At 34.9% G+C, this 26274-nt stretch overlaps 2 protein-coding genes across 8 annotated transcripts in view; one reads left to right on the top strand and one right to left on the bottom strand.

The window, feature by feature from the left end:
- Positions 1-1062: 1062 nt before the first annotated feature.
- LOC106162382 (monoglyceride lipase) lies at positions 1063-9233 on the bottom strand. 4 transcript variants are annotated; one of them, XM_087015795.1, is made up of 9 exons: positions 8906-9233; positions 8586-8692; positions 8168-8304; positions 7554-7664; positions 7119-7208; positions 5671-5760; positions 4950-5002; positions 4610-4772; positions 1063-3500 (listed from the first exon to the last, which is right to left on the bottom strand). In XM_087015795.1, exons 1-9 carry the CDS (start codon positions 9040-9042, stop codon positions 3387-3389), a joined length of 1002 nt encoding a protein of 333 aa, XP_086871921.1. In that variant the 5' UTR covers positions 9043-9233; the 3' UTR covers positions 1063-3386. The 4 variants fall into 4 exon arrangements, with proteins under 4 accessions (XP_086871921.1, XP_086871922.1, XP_013395119.2 ...); XM_087015796.1 differs by lacking the exon at positions 4610-4772; XM_013539665.3 differs by lacking the exon at positions 5671-5760.
- A 73-nt stretch (positions 9234-9306) lies between these two features.
- LOC106162381 (proton myo-inositol cotransporter) overlaps positions 9307-26274 on the top strand; it is a 31940-nt gene continuing 14972 nt past the window's right edge. The window contains exons 1-6 of one of the 4 annotated variants that reach the window (XM_013539663.2): positions 9307-9855; positions 15374-15533; positions 23925-23999; positions 24366-24502; positions 24752-24863; positions 25418-25581. In XM_013539663.2, coding sequence (XP_013395117.2) covers positions 9447-9855; positions 15374-15533; positions 23925-23999; positions 24366-24502; positions 24752-24863; positions 25418-25581 — 1057 coding nt within the window. In that variant the 5' untranslated portion in view covers positions 9307-9446. Of the gene's footprint in view, positions 9856-15373; positions 15534-17646; positions 17804-23924; positions 24000-24365; positions 24503-24751; positions 24864-25417; positions 25582-26274 lie in introns of all 4 variants that reach the window. The other 3 variants (XM_013539664.2, XM_087015794.1, XM_087015793.1) reach the window with 3 other exon arrangements.

The following is a 26274-nucleotide window of genomic DNA, read 5'->3' as shown; positions in this document are numbered from 1 at the left end:
TGGCGGAGGTAAATATTGCAGATACGCCGTTCGTCTATTGCAAGTTGGTCAAGTATATATATATATATATCCCGTAGTCCTGGTAGAGGGGAGGTCAGTTCCCGTCGCGGTTCGTTTCCGTGTAAGCGTGCAAGCAGAAAAACGAGTGAACCGATAAATAGCTCAAACAGTGATAAATGCGTTGCAAACTTTGATAATTTGTGTGCTTAATCACTTTTAAGCAATCTCTTGAATACTTAAGTTAAGATTAAAGATGCTGTTCTATACATTACTGATCGCATTAGAAATTGTTTCGCTGAGATGTCCGTAAGCTAGTTAGTTAACAGCGATTTTTTTCGCCCTGTCGATCTTCCAGTTTTTGTTGTTTATTTAGGCGTTATATTTGACCAACTTGTAATATTTGACCCAAGTTTTTGGAGGTTTTCCTCTTTTATATCTCGTTTCCCAGGTACCCTACCATGATGTGAGCCAAGTTATATTCTGAACGGCGTATCTGCAATATTTACCTCCGCCAAGGAGGTTATGTTTTCACCCCTGTTTGTTTGTTTGTCTGTATGTCTGTCATCAACATAACTCAAAAAGTTATGGACCGATTTTGATGAAATTTTCAGGAAGTCAGAAGTGGGCCAAGGAACAGATGATTAGTTTTTGGTGGTGATCTGGATCAATAATCAATCAATAACCAATAAAAAATTGCTGCCTTGGCGGAGGTCTGCGCTCTCGGAGTGTTTTTCTAGTTTTCTTTTATAATGTACCGGTATGTTGGAAGGAAGGAAGGTTGGATGTATATGCGATTTCAAAATTGTGCAAAATTTCAAACTTGACACTTTCGTTGGTGTCCAGTATTTCCAGCACCCTGTGATACATGCTATTGTTAGGGGACTTGTGGTCAGGGTGATGCTTCCTGAATCCTAATGCATCCAGAGATATGTTTCGGACATGAAGAGAAAAAGGCAGAATATCTGGTATAAATCACGTGTTTGACATAAGCTGAAAAATTTTCCTCGCTGTTTGCTTTGTTCCAAAATAAATCAGATAATACAAGAAAAGACTACAAAAATGTCCAATTTACAACCATGGAAAGCAGTCCATGTAAATTTATTGCATGCATTTTATTTTCTCACAAAATCCGACATCTTATTTCTACATTTTTATTACTTACAAAATACATTCCATAACCTGAACCTAACACATTAGGCTGACTGGAAATAATCTATTCCACACATCACAGACAAAGTATATTTTTGGGGAAATTGGAAAAAAACTAATTTGTAGGAATACTTGAAATATTACAATATCACAATCTTTGCTTTAAATATAAAACATTATGCCTGTCAGATGTGTACAACACTTACATAATGCAAAAAGTAAAACTGAAAGGCATGTAGTGTGTTTTACAATCATTCAAAACGCTTTCCTGAAATTTCAACAATTTCTCTTTATCACCATATCTGTGAGGTATACTTTCTCCAAAACAGCTGAGCAAATTATTATCAATATGAACCTATTTAGGACTTCTTATATTTATACTTCTTATATTTACCATCACTGTCCCTCCATTATGAGAGTGGCAAAAAAGCAACTTTCTCAACATTTTTGCATATAGTGTTCCTTGATGATTAAAAGAAAAGTATAAAATTACTAGGACTTATTTTTTAAGGAGTGGTATTCAGTGTATGAAGTGACTTAAAAATGGAATGATCAAACAGTAGTGCTCCATCTTCGTCTGAAGCAAGAAACAACCACAGCAACCTTCTCCAAAATACACTGCTGAACCCATCACCTTGTGACTCAAATTATTGCTCCTCTTGAACAAATCTGTGCAAAAAGGTTCTTCTTTGGTAGTAGCTGACACTTACAGAAATTCTGCCTATTAACTCTAATCTTGGAAGTTACAGGGATACTGAAAAGGGTCGATGCATATAAATCATGGTAGATTACAACATTTAATAGCTATCACATCTGCAAAATTGATATTATGCAAATTCAAATGAAAGCAGGTGCCTACACAATATCATTTGGTCAATGTTTACAATATACACAGCCAGCAGTCACTTTGAGTCAACACTGTATTTCTATGGACAATTTTCTACTACAACTACTACTTCCATTACTACTAGTATAACTACTACTACATCTGCCAACAAAAACATAAATATAAATTCATATCAGAATTGTCTTAAATACTGTTTGTCAGCAGTTGGAATACTACCAATGGTAAGAAGTAGAAAGTAACCCTGTAAGTTTTTTTTCTTTTCTTTGTTGGTATAGGTTTGTTGATATTCTATTTCCCATACCCACCAGTTTAAACATATATCTGGACAAAGTTCCACAGAGAAATTCAAACCGAAAATTGGTCTTTACTTTAAGACAAAATTTCTTAGCCTACCTTCCCACCCCTCCACGTACATATGAAATATTGTGTGTGTTTAATAAAATGAGACATGTTATATTAATAAAAAAAAACTTAAACCACTGCCTCCTTTCTTTCAGTGGTTCGCTATGTCAAATTTATTTTGAACTGAAGACTGAAATTTTCATTCTTCACGTTGAGACCAAGTCTCGGTCTGAAGTTCTTTTCTGCAACCACGCCCAGAAAGGGTTCAACCCCTCTAAACTCCTGGAAACAGTTAATTCACAATAGGTATCGGTTTCTTAATCACATTTGGAATGCACAATTATGTTTTGGTTTGGTACTCACTGCTAAGCTGGAAGCAATCACAACTTTTCATATAATATTTTTTTTTTAGATGGCTACCCTCCATGATAATCTCTGAAGATTACCAATTTTAAATAAATATAATAATTTGGAACAGATTCGTTACCCATTGGAAAACATGGGAAAATGTCGTGCACCCCAGGAAAATCCATTTATGACACTTTCCTCACCAAAATGAAGAGTTGTTATCCCATTAAGCGGGTGCAAGTGTAGACCCTACTTCATGGAGTTGCTCTCAGTATTGTTTTACCAATAACACTGAAAGTCAATAACGTTGAAAGAGTCTTTTTTGCCTCATTTGTTTTGTCAAATCTTTCACTGGATTCCAAGAGTGGCGAGGGCTTTTGTATCCCAACTTTGACTGTCAGATCAATGATGTCTTCATGTGCACAACTTTGATGTCTGATATTTCCTTGTTTTACATTTCTTCATTGTATGCCTTTAAAATTGTATCATAATTAAGCATTAGTTCACATGGTTTCTCAGTGTGACAGAAGCTTCTGTATCCCATTTTTATTTAACAGGTCAAGGTTTTGGTGCATTCTGTCTCAAAGGAATGCAAGCATTTATCACAAAAATCAGCCCAAACTTTTGCTTTCAGGCCTTACTCAAAACCACCTGTCCTAAAATCTTTCAGTGTAGAACTTGCTGCCTTAGCTTCCTTATTCTAGCCAGAGGGTGCATCAATTCTTGCCAGAATCCAATCAAAGATGTCCTGTCGCACTTCAGCACCATCATCATCGGGTTCGTAGTGAAGCTGGTGGTAGTAACCATCATAAAGCTGAAATGAAAAGATACACTTTTAGGGTGCATTCCCATAGATTTTAGATCGATCTATCCCCCTGGGGAGTCTCACTAGATTACTGTCAGATAATCCGGCTTAAATGTCCGTCCCGGGGAGTTAGGTCGATCTAGTTGGATCGATCTAATCTCTGGGAATGGGGTCTTAGTTACCAATGTGTCCAATTTTCCTACCGGTCAAAATTAAATTGTCTGATGAATTTCAAATGGTCATTATAACAGTGCACATTAAACAATAATCACATCTGATTTGAACCTGATAAAAAAATCTAGCCTGCAGGCAACAAACAACACCCCACAAATGCCTAGGCAGACAATATGGTATGTGAAGACTAAAAAAAGCAACATTTTGAATGCGATTTGCTGATCAATTAGTGAACTAGCATTCATGTGATACATCTGGGTCTTTGACTTTTATTCCTGGCATCAAGGCGTAAGTTACATTGACTGACATAGTAATTATAAAATTATAAAAAAAATTATTATAAAAAATTTAAAAAATTTGAAAAAACAAAAAAAAAAGATTAATTGTATTTTCCAAAAACAGTAAGTAATTTGTAATATCTCCAATGCCAGACAACCCGCCTCCATTATCAGGATACAGGATACTGAACATAAGACACTTGAGCCTTGTTGATTACACAGGTGAGTTTTCAGTAATCTCTAGAACTCTGGATGATACCAGAAAGCACCTGCACTAATTCTTGAACTTCTCACCTGTGAAATCTCTCTGTTATTCAGCCCTATTCATACAACTGCTCAGCAATTATACTCTCACCTGTTTTCTGGGTGGTGATTTAGGTAAACAGACTTAAAGTCTCTAGTGCCATGCAGCCATTTAATTCTTACTAGGTAAGTAATTTGCGCATCTACTTCTCGGAGTACCCCGCGGCGAGAATTAATTACAGCTTTGGAAGTAACTGGCTCGTGCTGCCCGTAATTAAGCCGTGGGGTATTCAGGGCACAGACCGTGATCACAAGATACCGCAAATAGATTTTTAGAAAACAGATTTTTCATGTGAACACAGCCTTAAATAAGTTTTAATTCAATCTCGATGTGAACACGACTGACATCTTAATATTCTATACCTTGATTGTCTTGTCTGTACTTTGAGCCTTCTCGTGGAGCATTTCTGATCCCTTGTGGTCAGTTATCCTGTCCCCAGTTCCATGAAGGACCAGAAATGGTGTGGTGACTGCGTGCAAGTTGGCCTCGATGGCTTTTAACCCTTTCAAGGCACTCACGCCAAACCTGTTTAATATAGTGTCAATAAAGAGAATTGACTGTAGTAAAGCAAGGGAAAAATTAACATTGTGTATAGAGAATAATCTCTCCTATCATAATGCATATTTTTCTATCAGTATGTTGTCTACTTACTTAACCATGATGCAACCTAAATAAATTTTATTTATATAATGTCTTGCTCACCTTGCCTTCATTCCTCCCTGCCAAACCAGTGGATCTGCATTATACTTCTCTACCTGGGAAAAGAAATTATGGGGGTATGTACAGTAATTTACTCTTGATCATGTGATTGTACCTTCAAAGTTAGTTAAGGTTAAGCACTTCATTTACTTCCTATTTCTTGAAAATTAAAGAAAGCCACGCTGATTTTTTGCGGTAAACAGTAAAACTTTTACTTAAGAATTCAACTTGGATTATTAGTTATAATACGGCATAAGTAATTTTATATAAACAATATTTATATCTAAAACTTCACAATATTAAGTTTCAGCTAAGAAAATGATCATCTCTAATAATATGTTAAAATATACTAAATAATCCATTTAAACTAATTTCCTCTTGAATCAATGTCAGATTATTATATACCAAAGCCCCAGACCTAAAATACATTTTCCGACTAAAGTTGAATAGTTTTAATGCTCAAACACATGCATACTGTTGAAGGTACCACTAACTCGGTGGGGCTAAGATACCAGTTGTGCAATTATGGCACTTTGTATTACAAACTATAAAATATGACACCTGAAATCTGAACATCACATATGCAAAAAAAAAAAATAATAAATAAATAAATAAATAAAAAATAATAAAAAATAAATTAAAAATAAATAAATAAAATAATAATAATAAATAAATAAATAAAAACTGTTTTGCTAGCAAAATAGAACTAAGTTAAACAAAATACCATTTCTTGTGCTCTTGTGTTAAGAGTGCGATCAATAGTAGTCAGCTGCATTTGAGGAAATAACCAAGCTATCCAGTGAGCCAACCACAGCTGAAAAAAAACATGCACATGCAAAAGCTGTTAAGTTTAAGCAAGCAAAGTTTGTTAGGCACTCTCTATTTAAATACAGATCCACTCTGCACCTAATTATTTTTAGCCAACTTAAAAAATAAAATGTCCTTTAAAATCAAATTCCTTGATATGATCTAAAAATGATATCATTTTTCATTTACAAAACCTTTAAAATGGCTAAAAACGAAATCAATATGCAAGAGTGGACCCCTCAGAAACCTCTCTAAAGAAGAAGTTGCAGCAGAGATATCTTGCAAAGATAAGTCTTGTTCACATCAGTATTACCTTAGGCTGGTTTTAGGTTTAAATAAAACCACTACACACAAAACTGACCAGTTATTCAATGGGCTACAGCCCAGCAATATGTCTATTTACAACGATTCAAATTAGAAATAACTTATCACTATTTGTGTTCACATGTTGGCAACAAATTTAATGTCAGTTGATGTGTTTAAGTAGTGGTCATATCTAAATCTTGAAACAGCCATTTGATCTTATTATGAAAACAAGACTACTTCTTCATCTTGCAAGCACTTTCCTCTTTCAAAAGGATAAGGAATATCACCTACTTTGACCTTCAAAGAAATATGCTTCTTTGGCCTTCACCTTTGCAGCCTGACCTTCACCTTTGTGTAAGACTATTTGTCTGACAAATGAATAAATCAAAATAGTTTGGGAACTGAAATACTTGTTAGCTAAAATGCAATCTTTAATTTAGCAAGTAGTAGCGTTTTAACAAGAACAAATGATAAACTAACAAACACTTAACAAATTCTTCAAACTTGTAAAAATACAGCTCAAAAGCTTCAGTTCCCACAAAAAAATTGTTTTTTTTCTGGTAGAAAAACCACAAGGTCCAAAAGTTATATCTAGCAGGTAGCTCTGTGAATTGTTTTGAAACATCTAGGTTAAACATTAAGATAATTTATTACAATAAGATTGCTACAAAGATGAAATATCAACACCTCATCAGTGAAAAAAAACTTCAATAATAAGATTGTAAAATGGAAATCATGAAACTTACATAATTCAAAATATTATTTTATTTAGAAAAAAAACCCCACCAAAATGAAGTATGTTTTGGCATATTTAAAATGCATATTTTGCAAAATCTTAATGGTATATTTTTCCATGCCACACCTTGTGTGTTAAAAAACATCATGATCAACCTCATATTCATGGTTTCTTCCACTGATGAATTACACTCAAAAACACCAAAAGGAATGCAAACTTCATAGTCTCTCTACAACACACCTAAGGATTAAGCTAAAAACAATCAGCACACAACAGGCACATAAACCACAGAAGATAATTCAGGATCCACATCCAAAGCCTACCACGTCTTTGTTCCTGCACATGTTATCATGTGGTAATTTCCCCAACTGAAGTTGGGGTGTCCATCTGGCAAGAATCTTAGCTAAAAACACCTGTTAAATGATTGGAATTATGAAGAGAAAAAACTTCTTAAAAATTTCATGATGTATCTAGGTTATTGTAAGTTTGTAAAAGACCTTGTTTAACACAAATGAATTAAAAGAGGCTGAAAATGCACCCTGTATTTTGGCTTATTTAAAATCAAAATTAAATATAGGTTAAATTAAAGCCAGCCAAATATGGTTTATTATTATCTGAAGTTCAGGGTGTGCAAAATATAAACACTGCTTTATTGCATATCCCAATGATCATACTAATTACTCATAATTTTAGTACAGTGATTGGAATTTGTGGGTAACAGCTATATACTCCTTATATGGTAAGAAAACTATACTGACTTTAAAAGGAGTGACATTGTCTGGATGAGGCACTACACTGGGTGCTATCAGGATCATCCCACGGAAATAATCAGGTCTTTCTAGAGTGGCCGTGATAGCCATTGCCCCTCCCTGAAAATAGTTAACCATGTTAACATTATACTATGTTGTTTTGAGACAAAAAAATTTAAGAATGTAAGTTATATATAGTTGGCCAGACTGAATTTTATCTGATTAAAAAATGAGTAAATTCCATGATTACATTGAAAAGGGCCTAGTAAATTGATCAATGATGATTTTGATTAATCAGAGTAAATTATATTTGCAAATAATGATTCCTAATTAGCATTAGTTAGTGTAAATTATTCATTTACATACAAATGAGTATTTGGCGGCATTGTATTGTAATGTAAATTAGATGCAGTTGACTGCTATTAATTTTTTATGATAAAATAATTAATAAAAATCAATGTATAAATAGAAAGAGGAGTAAATTGACAATGAAGATTTTGATTAATCAGAGTAAATTATATTTGCAATGAACTTGATATGGAAACACAACCCTTTGGATTTTCCAAGAGCAACACCTAAAATTTTTCTGACAATCTTTCAATTTGATAATAATTAAAGATTACCAGTGAATGTCCCAGTAAGAACAGTGGAATGTCTGAATACTTTTCCTTCATTTCATCACAGTGTTGAAAGATATCTTTAATGTAAATGGACCAATCTTCTAAGTCAACTCGTGTTCCTTCACTCTGCCCGTGGCCATCTGAAATATCACAAGAAGAATACCACAAAATTTAAGCCAACAAAATGAAGACAGTATTGAGCTACATGTATGTTGTATTGCTGTATCCATATGTAAGAGACTAGTATACAGAATGTGAAAGAGGATTGGTGAACAGAGAAAACTTTTTCAAGTGCAATACTATATCTTATGAATGCACAGTTCAATGCCACTGTCTTTAATTCATTTATTTTAATTAAAATCATACAAGATATGTGTGTGCGTGTGTGTGTGTGAATGAGAGAGAGAGAGATTTCTCTTACAGCTATCATGGGAGAAGGTCAATACATCTTTGTCCGCCAGAGGCTCTGCTAGGATGTCGTACCACAAACAGTGCTCATTTAAACCATGAGCAATGAACAACAGGGCTCTGGAAAAAAAGGGGGGAAAATTCATATAATTTGCCGTGGTGCCAGGCCTAAATTTCCCCATTATACTTTGATTATCAAATAAAACATGATTCAACTTTATATGTTCGCACAAGTATCATACATGAAAGTTATTACGCTTTACAGAGGCTGAGATACACGGTACATATACCCAGCTGCGGTAGCCCACAACAAAACCGTCACGGTTTCCTAACCTCGGTTTCCGGCTGTCCTCTTTGAACTTCGTATCCCAATACTTGCAAAAGATTGTGTGGCCAACGTTGCTGACGAAATGAGGCACGGTGCTGTAGGGGACACCTTGAGGAGTTTGTTTTTCACTGGCCTGAGTCATGATCGTTCTAGCTTGGGTACTTTCTCTTCTACCATATGCGGAAATGGTACACGACAACAAATTTGACCCGACCTTCAAATGACATTAACCCTTGGTGCGTATGAATATATGTATTGGAAATATTGTTTATTTATGTCTAAATTTGGAGCACTTACCCAATAATAGTTATTAGTTCTTCAAGATTTTAAGTAAAATCCAAGATGAAGTTGTACTTATCAAATAAAGTGAAATAAAAGTCCGTTTTTGTTGCACTATTTTGAATAATGGCATGTACATGCAAGTTCGTTATGAGGCACCGGTAAGAATGAAAGATCATTGTGGTGGTTTGGCCGATGGTTGGCAGTATCATGCGGTAGTTTCTTGCTAAAATGGGATTATTCTAGGGAGACATTTTTTAACCCAAAATGGAACGCCCAAATACCCTTGGGCATGACTCGGACGACGACTCTGCGCTAAGAATGGACCGCATCGGGCAAGAACAACGAACTCCAGCGTTTGTTTACGTTTTGACACTGTTCTCAGCAATCGGTGGATTCCTCTTTGGGTATGACACAGGGGTGGTTTCAGGAGCAATGATCCTCTTGCGAGAAGAGTTCCGCCTGGACTCCCTGTGGCAGGAACTTATAGTGAGTGTAACGATAGGAGCGGCCGCCGTGTTTGCCTTAGTTGGCGGTGTGTTGAATGACAGTTTCGGTCGCAAGCCTGTTATCGTTACGGCCAGCCTAATCTTTACAGTGGGGTCCATAATTATGGGGCTCGCCATTGACAAGTATATGCTGCTTGCAGGACGCATTGTGGTCGGCATTGCAATAGGTATGTCTATCCAGATGTAAGGTTATCATGGTCTAATAAATTTCATTGCCACTAATATATTGGGAAGCAAGATTTGAGGTGATGAATACTTGCTACATACATGCATATCATGTACAGTGTATCCGCATGTACACACTGTGTATGTACTTATACCTATCCTGGGGTATCGCTAACACTCACCAATTTATCCAAATGCTAAAACTGACTTAAAATTTGCTAAACAAAAAGGGCTTGATTTGGCTTGTTTTAGTCAAATTATAATCTTTTGGATAACAAATTGACAAAAAAGTGGTGATTTGGCTAAGCGAAAAAAAAAAAAAATGCTAGCACTACCCCACCTATCTGTCTGTCTTCTAGTATCCACCTATATATCTACTTATTTATTCATCTATTTATTAATTTATGCTGCCTAATCCTCTCAACCATCACATCTCTACCACAGTTTCAAACATACTGTAAATAATTAATTTAACCTCCATTAGATCAATTAAAATGGATGAATAAAATTATTGAACAAATGCCTAGTGGGTGAATAAATGTATAGATGAACAGAAAGATTAAAAATGAATAAAATTAAGAACTTTGAGGATTTTTCAGTTATTATAAGAGAATAAACATATATTGATAATTATCAAAAATAAATAAAAATTATTAAAAATAAATGGGAAAGTGGCTTTATTGAGTGTTCTAGATAAATTTATTCATAGCCCCCCCCCCCCAAAAAAAAAGAGCGTTCTAAAGTGAATTTAAAAGAACTTAAAATTAACTTAAAAGTTAATCATCACAACTGATATAAAAAAAAACATTTGATTAACATGAACATTTCAGAATCATATCCATAAACTTGAAAATTTGGTGAAATAAAATCAATAAAAGCTTTACATTTTAGCCTACTCATCACACATGTACCTATAGATATTAAGCCACTGTTTAAGCTAGGTTTTCACATTAAAACCTTAACACTTACAGAAAGCTTTCAAAATTATTACATTTCCAGTCATTAAATTTGGATCAAAATCATGTCCATACTGAAGCCTATCACACTAGAGAGAAAAATAAAGGTCAAGCAATAATTGGAAATACAGTAGAACTGACAGGTCTTGTCAGAATCGGTCTGTTCTTAGTGACTATACTAGACGTGAAAAATCCTTTCAGGAATAGGCATGCATCTTGGAACATTGAAGCATCATCTATTTAAAATTATTACTTTAAGAACATAGCATTCCAAGGAGATGTCTGGAAATAAATTAAGGCAACAAAGATAATTAAATTGTCAGGAGATCTAAGTTCAATTTAACTCATAATCACCTCCACGCCTCCTGAGTATCTGTCTATCCTGAAAAATTCATCAAAATTTGTCAAGAATTTTTACATGGTGATTTTGCTGATGAAATAATCTTGCATTTCCACTAGCAAGCAGATATATGCATTCAGACAATCTAGTGCTAAAGAAAACTCTGCCTCTTTGTTGGCGAGGGTAACAAAAATCTGAATGTGCCAATTCAGCGAGAAAGGACCAGTAAGATGACAGACAGAATGTCTTATTAACAGTCAGTACAGATTTGTTGTATTATTCAACAAGAGCTACAAATCCAGGTCAAAGTGATAATGAAGTAGATAGCTATGATTCAAACCCTGGAGAAATTAACATCAATTCTGGGAAAACTTTGCGCTAAGTCTGGTTGCTGTGATTGACTAAATCCTTAGACTCTTATGCAACAGCCTACGCAAAATCTGGCAAAGCAATCAGCAAGTTAATAACGTGGGAGTTCAGATTATCAAAAAGTGTCTATTAGATGTAAGTGCACTGTGCAGTTTGAATGATTACGCCTTTAGTTGTTTTAACTATTAAAATAGTAATAGAAAAAATATTGAAATGGTTTTAACTGTTTTTAATAAGTTAAGTTAATATTTACCCTATTAGCCAGAGTCAGGCTAATAAAAATGCCTTTACTAGTATATGAAACTGGTTGTTAAATTATCATCTTATAGTTTTGAACATGAACATTATTTTTCTAGTTAAAAAAAAAAAAAAGAACTGTTATTGTCATTTTGCTGATGAAGTCATATCAGTGGTTTTGGTTTGAAGGTGTCATTTCATTTTCTTGATGTTTTTTTATTACCTGGGCTCAATGGAAATATTTCTGTGGGAAGTGGGAATGACTACCTGAGGAATCACAGTAGATCTAACTTAATAATTTGATAAAACTCTTCTAAACATTGCACTGATAATTCCGTGGTAACTTAATAACTTAAGGACCATGCATGAATAATATTATACCCTCCCCAGGGAGGTGGGAACAAATATAGTTACAGTCAGTGCAAATCCAGACCAATGTTGAAATGTAGCGATGATGAAATGTCATGCTAAAATAAGCTATAGTAAGCCTGGTCTATCGTAAATCCCACTGAGACATAATGAAATGACAATGTAGTATATAAAAACAAGATAGTACTTTTTTTTCCATTTTTTTATTCTGTCAGTGCTCAACATCATTTCCGTAGCCAAGAACTTTAATAGGGAAGGTTTCATGAGTGGTCTATGCGTGTCAATTACAGCAGTAATTATTTTATTCCCTTATTTTATAAATTTGTATTGTGAATGTTCTTTCAGAAATCATTTTATTTTGAGATAATTGAAGCCCTGATGGGTGGATACAAATTCAGGTTTTGGTCCTGTGAAAATTCACAGCCCTACAAAGACCTAACCCATGCTTTGCCAGAATCTAGGGCCCACTACAGGGGCGGATTTAGGGCGTCTTCTGGGTCTTCCGGAAGACGGTCAGATTTGTCAAGTTTACATTGACGGGTATCTAATTTTTTCTGTCGGAAGACGGTCAAAAATGGAAGATGGATCAACAAAGATAAATTGGAAGACTGTCAGAAAATAACTCTGGATCCGCCCCTTCACTAGTCAGCATCTTATAAGTGTGTGTTGGAGTCTTCAAAGCATTGTCAAAATCTTTGTATATGTATGCGAAATATGCCAATTCATCCAATGATCAAGTGATGCAATTAGTTCTGCCATGTTAGGTGACCTGTTCTGCAAAAGGGCTGAGAACCCTGTCCTTTTTTATTTACCTGTGATGAATCTCACCTGAGCAGAATACTTAAATTCAAAACACTGTCCTCATATTGTCACCATATTCCAGTTGATGACCTTTGAGTTAGCACTTGAAAACCTTGCACAAACTAGTGAACTTGGTAATTTTTGTCTGCAGTCCATATTTTAAAGGGCTAGATTTTTACCTGGCAGCTGTCGGTTTCTTCTTTAAATTTAGCTGATGTGACAGAATCATTGGTCATGACATTTACAAAGAATATCTCATTAATGAGGATGTGTGTCTTGTATCTGCTGATCAAAACATTGATTTATAATGAGATTTGCACCCAGTAATTTTATCAACATGTGTGGTTCAACAAAATATCTGTACTAGTAATATAATTTGATGAAACTTGTGTCCCTTGATGTAGAGTTTTACTAATTGCTGCAAATTTTGTCAAATCTATACGTGCTGATATAGTTTTCAAACTAGGAAAGATGAGAGAGAGAGAGAGAGAGAGAGTCAAAAATAAATTAAGACTGAAAATTCTTTGTTTTTTTTTTAAAATATGAGTACTATAACACTGATGGGATTTTTCCAACTATTGTTGGACTTTTGTCAGAATTCTGACTTTTTCGGGGTCATTTGGGTCATTCTTGTGAATTGTCTAAATCCAGTGAATCGTGTAAATCCTACTTTTTCAGTGAGGACTGGTCTCATGCCTGGTATAATGCTCCATTGCATTTCTGTGTACATACATGTAGAAACCGATATTTTTTCCTTTTGAAGTTCTACATATTCTATAATCTGTCATAGTTCGTCTCTACCCCTTGAGGCCATTCTATACATACATTTACCAGTATTCTATCTATGCATGGAAATAATAAACTTTGTTGATGGCCATTTTCTCTGGTATACCAAACTCATATTGGGAAGTGACATAATTGATTATAGGCAAATATGAGCTGACATTTAGCTGCCGTATTGACATGGAAGTCCTAGTGTAGACACAGGCCTCTTCAATGGCAGTTATTGGATAGCCCTGATGACTTGGGAAACAGTATGATTAAGCCAGTCTTGGGAACATCAATCAAGCTTAGTTTGTTGTTGGCAAATGAAGTATGGGCACTGTCCATAGGTTTTCTGTTTACAGTACTTTAGGGGGATCCTTGTTGTTCCATCAACCTCATTTCATCTGCTGAGGCCCATAATGGTGCCATTAAAAATCTTAAGTTTGACTGGTTAAAGAAACCAATGGTAGGAGTTTCATTATCTTAAAATATCTCTGGTCTTTTCGTAAAGCCTGTAGTAAAGACTCTGAAACATCTTATCAAAAGTTTGTGACAAAAGAGCTTTTGATCTCCATCATGTACCAAACTGATGAGACTTTTCAAAAACAATTCAAAATCATACATTTTAACTTTTAGATATTTTTATTTAAAAGGACAAACTGCCTCATCACTTTTACTGTAACTTTTAAGTTAAAATTTGTTCTCTTTCTCTGTAAACTGTGTATTTACGCTTTTGTTAAGTATGACAGTTTAATTTGATAGATATTATCTGAGCAAAATTTCTAATCACACGCAGCCAGTCTTATCCCTTTGTTGTCCTGCCTACCAACAATTGGTTACAATTTCTAATCATAGGCAGCCAATCTTTTCCCTTTGTTGTCCTGCCTACCAACGTTTAGTTACAATTTCTAATCACAGGCAGCCAATCTTATCTCTTTGTTGTCCTGCCTACCAACATTTAGTTACAATTTCTAATCACAGGCAGCCAATCTTATCTCTTTGTTGTCCTGCCTACCAACATTTAGTTACAATTTCTAATCACAGGCAGCCAATCTTATCCCTTTGTTGTCCTGCCTACCAACATTTGGCTACAGTTGCCAACCACAGGCAGCCAGTATTATCTTTTTGTTGTCCGCCCACCAATATTTTAAATGAATGAAGTTTTCTACTGTGCCCAGTGATAGCAAAGATAGAGCTCATTATAAGGGTACCATTTGCTTACATAGTTGAGGCTATTGAGTTGCTGGCTTGTAAATAGACCTCTGCTATAGCAGAATGATAGTAACTGTACCAGTATCTATCATTAAAAATGTATGAATTATATCAAAGGTCCATTGCCAGATGGATGACATTCATTGTTGTATGATATTTGGTTATTATGATCATAATGGTTCAAATAATTATGATGCTGGAGTAATTTGTAACCTGTGGTACACTGATGGATATTATCCCAAAGGATCTGACTTTTATTGAGTGGATTGAAAAAAAAAAAAGACCAAATTTAAATCAATACATGCATTTATCAAAATATGTTTAAGTAAACTAAATTAATAATTGTAAAATATCTTAAACTAGGTGTGACTGATGTTCACTTTGATCACAGTGATCTAACTGCCTACAAATGTAAAGCATGATAAAAATGTTTGCATTTATGATTAAAACTTTACGTTATACATTTTTCAGGTTTAACATCAACAACCATTCCCATGTATATCGCGGAGGCTGCTCCTTTTCACACTAGGGGGCGCCTTGTGTCTACTAACGTGGCCATGGTGGCTTTCGGACAGTTTATTGCTAATGTGGTAGATGGGCTTTTCAGCAAAGATCAGCACGATGGGTGGAGGTTTGTGGTCTACTTCTGTTTAGACAAGAACATTTTGGAATGCCAATCAGCCTGACTTGCATCATCTGATGACCTGGGCCTTTTTCACTAGAGAATTTAAAACCAAAAGTTGGTCCTAACTTTTAAACCCAAAACCTAAGTCTATTTTGATCCAATATAGTCCGGTTAAATGAAATATTGAGTCTGTTTTATGACAAAAAGAAACAGTCTCCCCTTTAAACCAATAGTTACTCCGTTTCGGTGAACTACTGCAGAAATATCCTAAATTAAAAATAGATTGAATTTTTGGTCTTTGAGATAAAATCAACTACAGTATATACCGAAGTTCTTCATGAAACAGGCCCAGGAACATGCAGGAACAGACCTGCAGCAGTCCTTGAAAGTACACAGCTCATTGGGGCCATTCAGAATAGAAGATCCGAGTACCAACTGGTCCAAGGATCAAATATGGCAGACCCTACATGAAAGGAAGACTACTACTACTACCATGTAATAGTCTCTCCACCTCTCACACGCCTCCCCATGCGTCGTCCCTGCAGGGGCATAGTAATTAAATCTTGGCTCCATTCAACCAGACATGTGGAGAGGTGTGTGAGAGGCAGATAGACCATTAAAGGATTAAGCGGTCTTCCTTTCATGTAGGGTCTGCCATCTTGGATCAAGAAAGTTGATACTCAGATCTTCTATTCTGCATTGTTAAAAGGACATCATCATTTTTCAACCCTGCATAGTTAATTCCTCTTAGCCTAGTATAATTACAATATTATGCACATCACTAAACCTTCTCATCATTACTCCCCTGCACCGTCACTCCCCCTCATGGATGGAAACTGAAAAATTGCCCTTAGGTCTTATCAGCAGAGTGGATTTATGGATGATGATTTGATTCTTTGTCACTTTTGGATGCCAAGAAGGCGTATTTTTGAAAAGAAAAATGTTTTGTTTTGGATGTTACTAGGGGGAATCTGTCCTCAGGGAGGGTAACGATGCAGGGAGATAAAGGGGTGTAGTCTTTAAAGGGATCCTGGTCTCTTTAATTTTTAACCAGTGGCAACAATCAACGTAGAAATGCATATCTGCATGTATAAAATCATTTCACCAGCCAAATAAAAATTATATCAGTCTTGGCTTGATTTCCACTTTAATTTCTTATTGGATGCAGTTTTAAATGCTTGCATTAATGTTATTGTTAATATTTTCATGTTTGAGTTCATTGCATGATTATGTAGGCTTGCATATCAATGTACCACTCTCATTTAGTACCATGATTATATTGATTTCTCACTAAATTCAAACAATTCCCAAATGCAATCTTTTGCTTCTAAAGCATCTTCTCAGATAATTCTGTATAATTATTATGGTAATAGTTTGTTGTCATCAAGTCCCTGTGTCAGTAACTGAATGTAATAAGTCTCGAAATGATAAGATATTTGGTATATTAATTGGGATGTTTGACATTAGTGAGATATTATAATTTATTTTCAAACAAATTCATTTAGTATACTGGTAATGCTGTGGCTTTGTTTGTTTTCAGATATTTCATGCAGACATTCAGCATTTTATTTTTAGAATTTAATTTTGTTTGTCTGGCCAGCCTTTCTCTGTGAACAAATTTATGTGTCGCAGACTCTTCAGATAGAAATATATATAAAAGATTTTCAACAAAAAATGAGCTGTGACCAGTTCAGAAACCAACATTTGCCTTTGCACTGTGTGAATTGAATTTATACAGCAAATTTCAGTATAGTAATCTGAGCGGAAGATATTCCAATGCCAATTCATGGCAGTTTGTAACTATTCATGGTAATTTTAATTTTCTCTTCCTCTTGCTACATTTCTCCCTATGTGTATCAGCAAGCTTCTTCATTTTAAAATCTCCATTGGTGCATACTTAGTGGAGCACACCACATTGCAAAAATGAAGATTAGCTCCCCTTTGTCATAAATGAAAATTTGGCTTTCTTTCTCTCTGTCACAATGTGGCACTTAAAAAATGCTGCATTATAATATGTAGATGTATATGAAAGGCTGGCCTTATAAAGTCTAGGGTTACAACCCATCCTGTTATGTGTCATGACCCATAGATGTTGTAACTTGTTGTGCGTTTGTCGCAGGTCTTGCCTCCGCCTGCATCCCCATGTACGTCGCTGAGTGTGCGCCCAGTCCCCTGCGCGGCCGTCTTGTTGTCTTGTATCAGCTTTTGATCACTGCAGGCATTCTGGTAGCGGCTGTCTGCGATGGACTATTCTGCTATGTTGAGCAAGGATGGAGGTAGGAATTGTTACATCTACTCCACTAATCTTAGGCTGTTTCAAGAGTGTATTGGCAGTAAACATTTTACATTTTGGGTCAAACTTGAAGAAGATGCTCTATTAACAACCATTTTTCAGAGTCTTCACAACCCCCTTTTTTTTTACCAAAAACAAACAAACAAAAAAATGCACCACAACATTTTTCATAATCACATGTTATTAATTTGTATATGAAGATTTATTAAATTTTATATTTGATTATTGGAGCAAGCCATTGTTTTTCTCATGCATGTTTAACTGTTGTTGATTATCTTGTTAGTGTTCATTCGAATGTTTTGTATGTTGTTCCACCTGTTGTGGGCATGCAAATAGATGCATTATTTGGTAAAATTTATTTATAAAAATGAAAGAATTTTGTATTTTTAATATTATATATAATATTAAAAATATAATGTTATAATTCTGTGGAATTACCTTGCACCCCTTTAACATTATTTTAACTGCTGTAAAAAAAAAGGAAAGTTTTGTGTCAGATTACCCAAAAATCTTGCTTCATGCATTAAAATAAGTAAAAAAGCAATTGATATAATTTTTCATTTTATATCATGAAAAACTCACATGGTTTATGGAAGAAATGAAATGTGCTGTGCATGTGCTGTATACCTGAACAATGTTATTGTAAGGAGTGGTAGTGTTTATACCTGAAGTAGCTATTTATATATATATATATACTTGAATTGTTAATTGAAGTATAATCTCTTGAAGAGTTTATTGCAATCTGTGTATATACTTGAACCGTCACTATGGCAAGTGGTAGCTACCAGTAGTGACAGTCTGGGTTCTTTTTTTCCTATATATTTTATGATGACTTTTATAATATTATAGAGTTATTGTAGTGTTGTACATACTTGAACAGTATTAAGTGGGAGTTGAAAGTGCTACCAGCAGTAAGGATTCGGTCTATATTTTCACTACACTCTTTATAATGATAATTTTACATAATGGAACCCTTATACAGACGGATCAATTGTTTTTATTTATTGGGTGGGTACATAGGTTTGCCTATACAAATGCCATGAATTTTTCATAAAACAAGATCCTGTCCTTTTGAGATACCATAGTACAATATGTGAGCCAAGCACCCATTATGTACATTCAGGATACATATTAACAAATTTGCAGGCTTAGATCCCATTTACTTGTTAAACATTTATGATACAGGGTCCTTTTTTTTTTAATCTGCAGTCAAACCCTACTGCTAGCTTACTGTCATAGTGAGCTATGGTGCGTATATTATGTTTAAACTTGCTAAAAAAAGTAAGGAAATTTAAGGTAATTGAGTCCAATTTAGGAGTTTTTGTTACCTCTGGTATAATATCTCAACACTTAAGTGTTGTTGGCAGATATTCACCTCATAAAATGAGGCTCTGTACGTCAAGTGTCTAATCTAAGGACAATATAAACTGGTTATTGGAGGGAGGGGGGGGGGGTGAAATCACAACCCTCAACCTCCTTGCCCATGGGTTCTTCAGTAACTGGGACCTTCACTCAGATAGCACAGCAACATATATATCACCGTTCACTTCTAATTAAAAAAAGCCATGAAAGCAGTGCTTGACATTTGGAGCTGTTGATCGTGACTTTTCTTATCACCCGCCACAGTGTCATGTTCTCCTTGCAGTGCAGTGATAATACTGCTCACTAGAGGTAATGGCCCAGAATGAAGTATCCTGGAAGTGAGCAGGCATCTCTAACTTCAAACAACACCATGTGTTCTTATTTATAATGATAATAATAATAAATAATAATAATAATAATAATGGATTAATTAATTTTAATTAAAAATAATTAATTAATCAAGTTAAATTAAAATATACAAAATAAATAAAACTGCATACCCTAGTCAATGACAAAAATAAAATGAAACATTCTGAGAATTATTCCATCAAGATGACTTAACATTGTGTCATAAATGAGATTCTTTTGTTCTCTAGAGATGCTTCATCTGGTTATGGAAGAAACTAAACAATATTATCAAAATTGGATAATATTATGATTCTTTAAAGGAAAATATTTGGCAAATTTTGTCATGGAATTTTATTTATTTATTTTTATTCTTAATCTAAATTTTAATTAATTTTTTTGATAAGACAGCCAGAACAAGACCAAATTGAATGTATATGCAATCGAGCACATAAGTGTGAGGCCTAAAACAAATTTAATCTCTTCAAACTCTTTGATCTTTTATATTAACTTGTATGTTTTTGCCAAGAAGCACATCAAAAAATCCAATAACCCTGCACAATTAAGTCCTTTCAGCATCTCCCAGCGCTGGCCCTCAGAGGTATCTCAGCTTTGTTCTTAACCTCAATTGATGATGTACATGGTATTGGGTATCTTGATCTTCTCTCAGTCTTATTCCCACAGATACCATTGGTCTACGTAGATTGATCCAACTCTGCAGGGACTCTTGCTGAGTGCAATCAGCTTAACTGAATGACACACCTCCTAGTGATGTTATGTATACACTACAGAAATGCTGGTGATTTGTGGAGTATGTTGGAAACAGAAAGAGGTATTTCATATGTTATACTGATTGCATTGAGTGAGAGTCCCTGCAGAGTTGGATCAATCTGCTGAGACCGTTACTTTCAATGGGAATGAACCCTCATGGTCATCCTACTGGTCAGCCTCTACGGCCACTCAATGCATTAATCCTGCTTTATTCAATACGACTTTGACCCATCTAAATTTACTATGCCAATATCAATACTGTAATATGAATACCTGTCTTCATATGTTCCATTTCCATAACCAAAGTAAGACGTCGACAAAAAACATATCGAGTTATCCTGTTGAACTGCCTCATTTGGAGAGTTGATAAAAAATGATCAAGATTAGCATACGTGCCTATTAATTGTGTAGATTGTGAAATTGCGTATGGTATCTTTAAATAGGTAGAGATAAGGAAGATGGTTATAATTATTTGTAATACTATTTAATTAAGATTTTATCAGTTACCAAAAAGAATGATACTTTGTGGCAAATGAATTATCTCAATGTTCAGGTTTTCTGGGTACAGTTCAATATAATCAGGTCAGGAATATAAAGAGTGTAAAATTTCAGTAATCAGACTGAAGTTAATTGACAAGTAGACTGGGAAGGTGGTTTTCCCCTTTGACAGATACTGTATTTAGAGACATGTGGGAGGGAAAGATATTGGCGTGTGGTCAAGTATCCTTAAGAGACCATCAAAATTTGTTTAGATGTATCTTGTCTGAGATATCTTGCCCACTAATGGATTAAGACCAATGAAAACAGATTGCCTATGTACATTTGGCAGAAGTTGATGTAAAGATGGCCCTGCTATCTGATATATACTAAACAGTGTGAACAAGCTCCAATTATTGTAACTGGGGTATGAAAGATTTCTCACTTGAATGAATTTTCTGCAGTTTAGCCAGAAATTTACATTCATTGGCAATAATTACATCAATTTAGCTTTGTATGTTCTGTTTATTTCTATTTCCCTGTAATTTAAAGGGAGCTTTGATTGAAGTAGTATTGATTTGGTTTCCATATTTTAGTATTTCTATTAAATTAATGTGATTGCTTGTTGGCACTGATGTAAGCTAGCTTGTGAAACAAACTAGAAAATCAAAGAGACAAAGTATTTGAAGACATTCCTTGGAATATGCCCCTAGAGTTTCATAGAACATTGGACGCTCACCAGGCTATTATCGGCAAACCTCTGCTGCTTCCAGTATAGAAAAATAAAACAGATATGAATTTCCTTTGTGCTCTGACACTAGGGTTGAGAAGTATCAGGAGGGGATCCATGTTTACAGGCAATGTCATAGGAAGGGTGTTAGTGGGCTAAAGTTGAATAACTTCTGTTTTAGTGGCAGACTCAGCACATTGGGGTGTGGGGTTGTGGTGTATACAAAATGTATGCCCCTTTTATTACCCTTTTTCAAACCAAATTTTGGTTAATAATTGCTGCATATAGCCACACTTCTATGGATTTCAGATAAATATTTTCCACTTCAGACATTGTCCATGGGATAAATGCTTTATTTATTTATTTATTTATTTATTTATTTATTTATTTATTTATTCAGAAGAGACCCTCCCTTTTGTTCTGGTTTGTCTTTTGTGTCAGAGTAATGACCCCAAAGCACTAATTGCTAGTAAACGAGTTTGATGCAGAAATAATGATCAAGGTGACAGAAATGGAACAATTTGTTAATTTTACATGAGTCACGTTTCATTACGTGCATTGTTATCAGTTTCTCTATTTCACCATGACGTGAATAAATGAGATTAAGCTCTGTCAAACAGCAACCTATCACTATGTTTATTAATATTTTTTATCTCACTGATGCTTTTTTTTAACCTTCCCTTTTTATGATATAGTCCTTCTCAACAGCTATTTCCTATATCCCTAGAGACCATGTCTTAGAGGCCATGCCCATAACTATAAATAAAAGATAGACAAGATCTCTAGCAATTTAGTCATTGCCCAGAAAAACCATCTAAATATGAATTGGTTAACGTCGTAGGGCTGTTTAGCATGTCATACTTCAATCAGGTGGTAAAATTTCTGGTTCTAATTAAGATTAACACTGACCATGACATGACATGTTGTAGGCCCATCACCGTTTCAAGATAAACTTTGTCTGAACAGTGCTATCGACTGATTTCTCTGTAAACTCCATGATATCCTGGAAATGTGTAGTGCTGTGTCTAATTTCCCTGCAGTCATATTTGCAATCAGTTGTTTTAACATTTCATTCCATTAACGTAACATCAATTTGCTGTGTTTTTTTTTTTTCATCTAGGGAGCATTTATACGTGATGTAATTATATTTTGTAGTAAACAGCAGATTAATTCTAAATCTGTTATAGACATACCCCTTTGAGAACATGACCCAGATGATGCTTTCTATTAGGTATACCAAATTTATTGGGTCCTAGGATAATGGTAAAATTTTAGCATACCCATATTTTGGCAGCCAAGGTTGAAATAGCTCATTGGTACCAGAATTGACCAGTTTTATCATAGAAATATTATGTAATAAAGAGGGTGAGGGCGACTATCCATGGTGGGCAGAATTTTTAAAACCACACCTTTGCAGCTGTTCTGTTAGGATCAAAAACACGCTACGTGAAAAGACCTCAAGGTTCTTTAAGAGAAGTAGGTCTGATCCAGTAATGGAAGTTTTCAATATTGTCACATGGTTTTAAATGTCACCTGTAAATACTACATCTTGCAATCATATCCATTATGTTTAATTATTTGTCACTTCTTGCAGAAGTAACTTTGCTGCTGGCAACAGCACTTCTTCCAAAACACCAGGCAATGATAATCCTAATAACTCCTGTAAAAATTTGCCGTTTCATTATTTGGTCGCGGAAATATCGTTCCGAAAGGAAATGATTGCCTGGATTAATCAGAACTGCCAATCCATTAATCTGCCAGCAGAAATTGTCTGGGAAGGAGTAATGGCTGGTTCATTGGTGTAATGACAATGAACGCTTGTTGGACTGCCTGAATACTAAATACCCTGGAAGAAATTCTGTGCTCCTTGGGAGTAAAGGGTGTTTCTAAAGTAAATGACCATTTACAATCATTTATTCCTTAACAACTAGACTTGGTATAGTTCTTGAACAGCTGTTTACCAAAAAGTTTTGCACATTGTTCAATTTCAAACTTGAAGGTGCATAGCTATAATTATACTTGTATCGTATATATAATGTTATAATTATACTCTCACTATGATAACCTCAGTGGATTTGAAAAAAATTGCGGGGGGGGGGGGGGGGGGGGGGAGGGTGTTAAAAAGTATTGTGGGTCTTTGTGTGCAAGGAATTGGTTAAAAATTAAAAACGATTTGTTAATATTGCACCAAGCAAACTTTTTACATTGGTATCCATATAAGCTTTTGACAGTCCACATATTTTTTCAGGTTCTGTAGTTGATATTGAAATCATATCACAGACTTACAATAGTGTTATTTGAGTGTCAGAATGATGTCCTTACTCTCATTTTCTAAAACAACTTGACAGAGAATCTATTTATTCATTTATTTAATTACAATTGATCTAAAGCAAATTTTTTTTTATTTCAATGTTTGCAGGTACATGCTTGGATTGGCAGGAATTCCATCAGCTATACAATTTCTTGGGTTTCTTTTTATGCCAGAAAGCCCCAGGTAACTTGTTGTCTAAGTTATCTTTCATTGCCTCTAGATTTTTAATAAACTTTAAAGATTTTAACGCATACTTATTATTGGGGGGGAAAACTTGAAAACTTGTTGCATTTCATTGCACTTGCACTATTACACTGTTACACAAACAGAAGGAGAATGTTTTACAGGGAAGTCTATCTAGCTTTTGGATTTTTAAAACTTAGATATTTCAGCTACTAAGTTATTTCTGGCATAAACCAACATACTTTTCAGGACATCCTAATAATCTTTTTAAGATGTCACCAATGGATCAATATTTTGGGCAAAGTACATTGTTCAGTTGTTCTGTATGAATATTTAGAGTGATTACAGAAAATGTTTTATTTCCAGGTGGCTTATCACGAAACAGCGCGATGACCAAGCACGGCGAGTGTTGCAGAGTATACGTGGTGTCTTAGATGTAGATGATGAATTTGATGGAATTAAAAAAAGCTGTGAAGAAGATGAAATGGAGCTGAGAGAAAGGGGTGTGGGAATTGCTAAGCCTTGCAAATTTCATGAATTTAACTTGCTTCAAAATATGTTTTTGGATTCATGCACGCGAATGTACATACGTGCACACATGCACACGTGTGCCTTAGCTATGTTATACGTACCTGAGTAAATTCTCTTGCTCTCAACAACATACAAGTATTACTTATATTATTAAAATTCATACACACTATAATTTCTGATATTTTTAATAATTATATTTTCATTTCATTCAATTCCCCCAGGTCGCAGACCGGTGCTGCTGATCATGCTACAGACCCCAGCTGTGAGAAGAGCTCTTATCATCGGATGTAGCCTTCAGATTGTGCAGCAATTAGTGGGGATCAACACTGTCATGTGAGCCAAGTTTATTGAGTTGTGTTAACATTAAACTGAAGTCCACACTTATCAGTGGGATGCGATTTCGCTTTCAGACTATGCAGCAAATTGGTAGCAATCAACGCTAGGAGTGACAGTTTAGTCAAGGTGCCCAGTAAAAGATTTTCTCTGTAAAAAAATTGATAATTTACCAGATTTTCCTGGGGTAATTGGTATTTTTTGTCGAACCATCATGTGATAATTCTTTCTTGACACTCGCCTTAACCCAGTCTGTAACAATCAGGGAAATATGGTCCTAAACCCATTTCGGGCTCATGTTGTTTGGATGTGAAAATGAGATTTTGTGTAATAATATGGCTATAAAATGCACACTGAAAGAAAATCAGTTTTGAGAGTATAGAGGGTGTTGTTTTAGAACTGATTCGTTTTAAAATAATTATGGTAGAATGGTTTACATGTCCCTTGACCATATTGGAATGTGTTAAGCATTTGCCAGTCTCAGAGTTAGTCTTAGTGTTACATGATTGATATAAATCTTGTATAATAGTGGAGTAATGTATTTCTTCTTACAGGTATTATAGTGCCACCATCATCAAAATGTCAGGGATCCGGGACAAATCTACAGCAATATGGCTGTCTGCTGTTACTGCTGCTGTAAATTTTGTGTTCACTTTCGTTGGTCTGTATTTGGTTGAAAAAATTGGAAGAAGACCATTGACACTCGGAAGCTTAATAGGTAAATGTGTGTGTGTGTGTGGGGGGGTCAGTATGTGTGCGTGTGTGCGCACACATGCATGCATGAAGTCAAATTTGTTTACTTGTGCATCTATATTCTATTTACAAATCTGATGTTGTATTTCTTTAATGAAAATTTAGAGCCCATTTTACTCCTTTTTATATTTTTGTCCATTTAACCAGTGACATGGTTTCTCTGCCATTATCCTTTTAAGGGAGTTATAATTCTTTACAATATAGCATGATTGATTTTAAGGCCTGACAAGTTCAAAACCACCTAAAATTTAAATTGACACAAGAGTATGGATATTCAGTCAGCAGTATACATCTGAAACAGCTGTGGTGTAGATGTGAAATACCTCAATATTGGTCAATATGATTTTTTAAAATATTTTTCATTTTAAATCTTTCGCTCAAATAATTATGTTACTTTCTGATAGGATCTCAGTTCACTTTTCAATACTTGTGAATCAGCTTTGGTACATCTTTATACAATAACAGGGCAATGTTTCATTTTAAATTTCGGTGATAATTTATGGTAGGATAACAGGTCTTTTTTTTTTAAGTTGCAAAGGTGATCTTTTTTTACCCCTCTATTGACCCAACATGAAAAATGTAATAGAACCTAGACCAAATTTTGGTTCAGAGCGGGCCTTTTTTTTTCAACTGAAAAGCCAGTTCTTGCAAACCAACG

Source organism: Lingula anatina, chromosome 6 (assembly GCF_051362555.1).
Source record: "Lingula anatina isolate TDL-2025a chromosome 6, LinAna3.0, whole genome shotgun sequence".
Taxonomy (NCBI): Eukaryota; Metazoa; Brachiopoda; class Lingulata; order Lingulida; family Lingulidae; genus Lingula; species Lingula anatina.
This window is presented reverse-complemented; position numbering and strand designations above follow the sequence as displayed.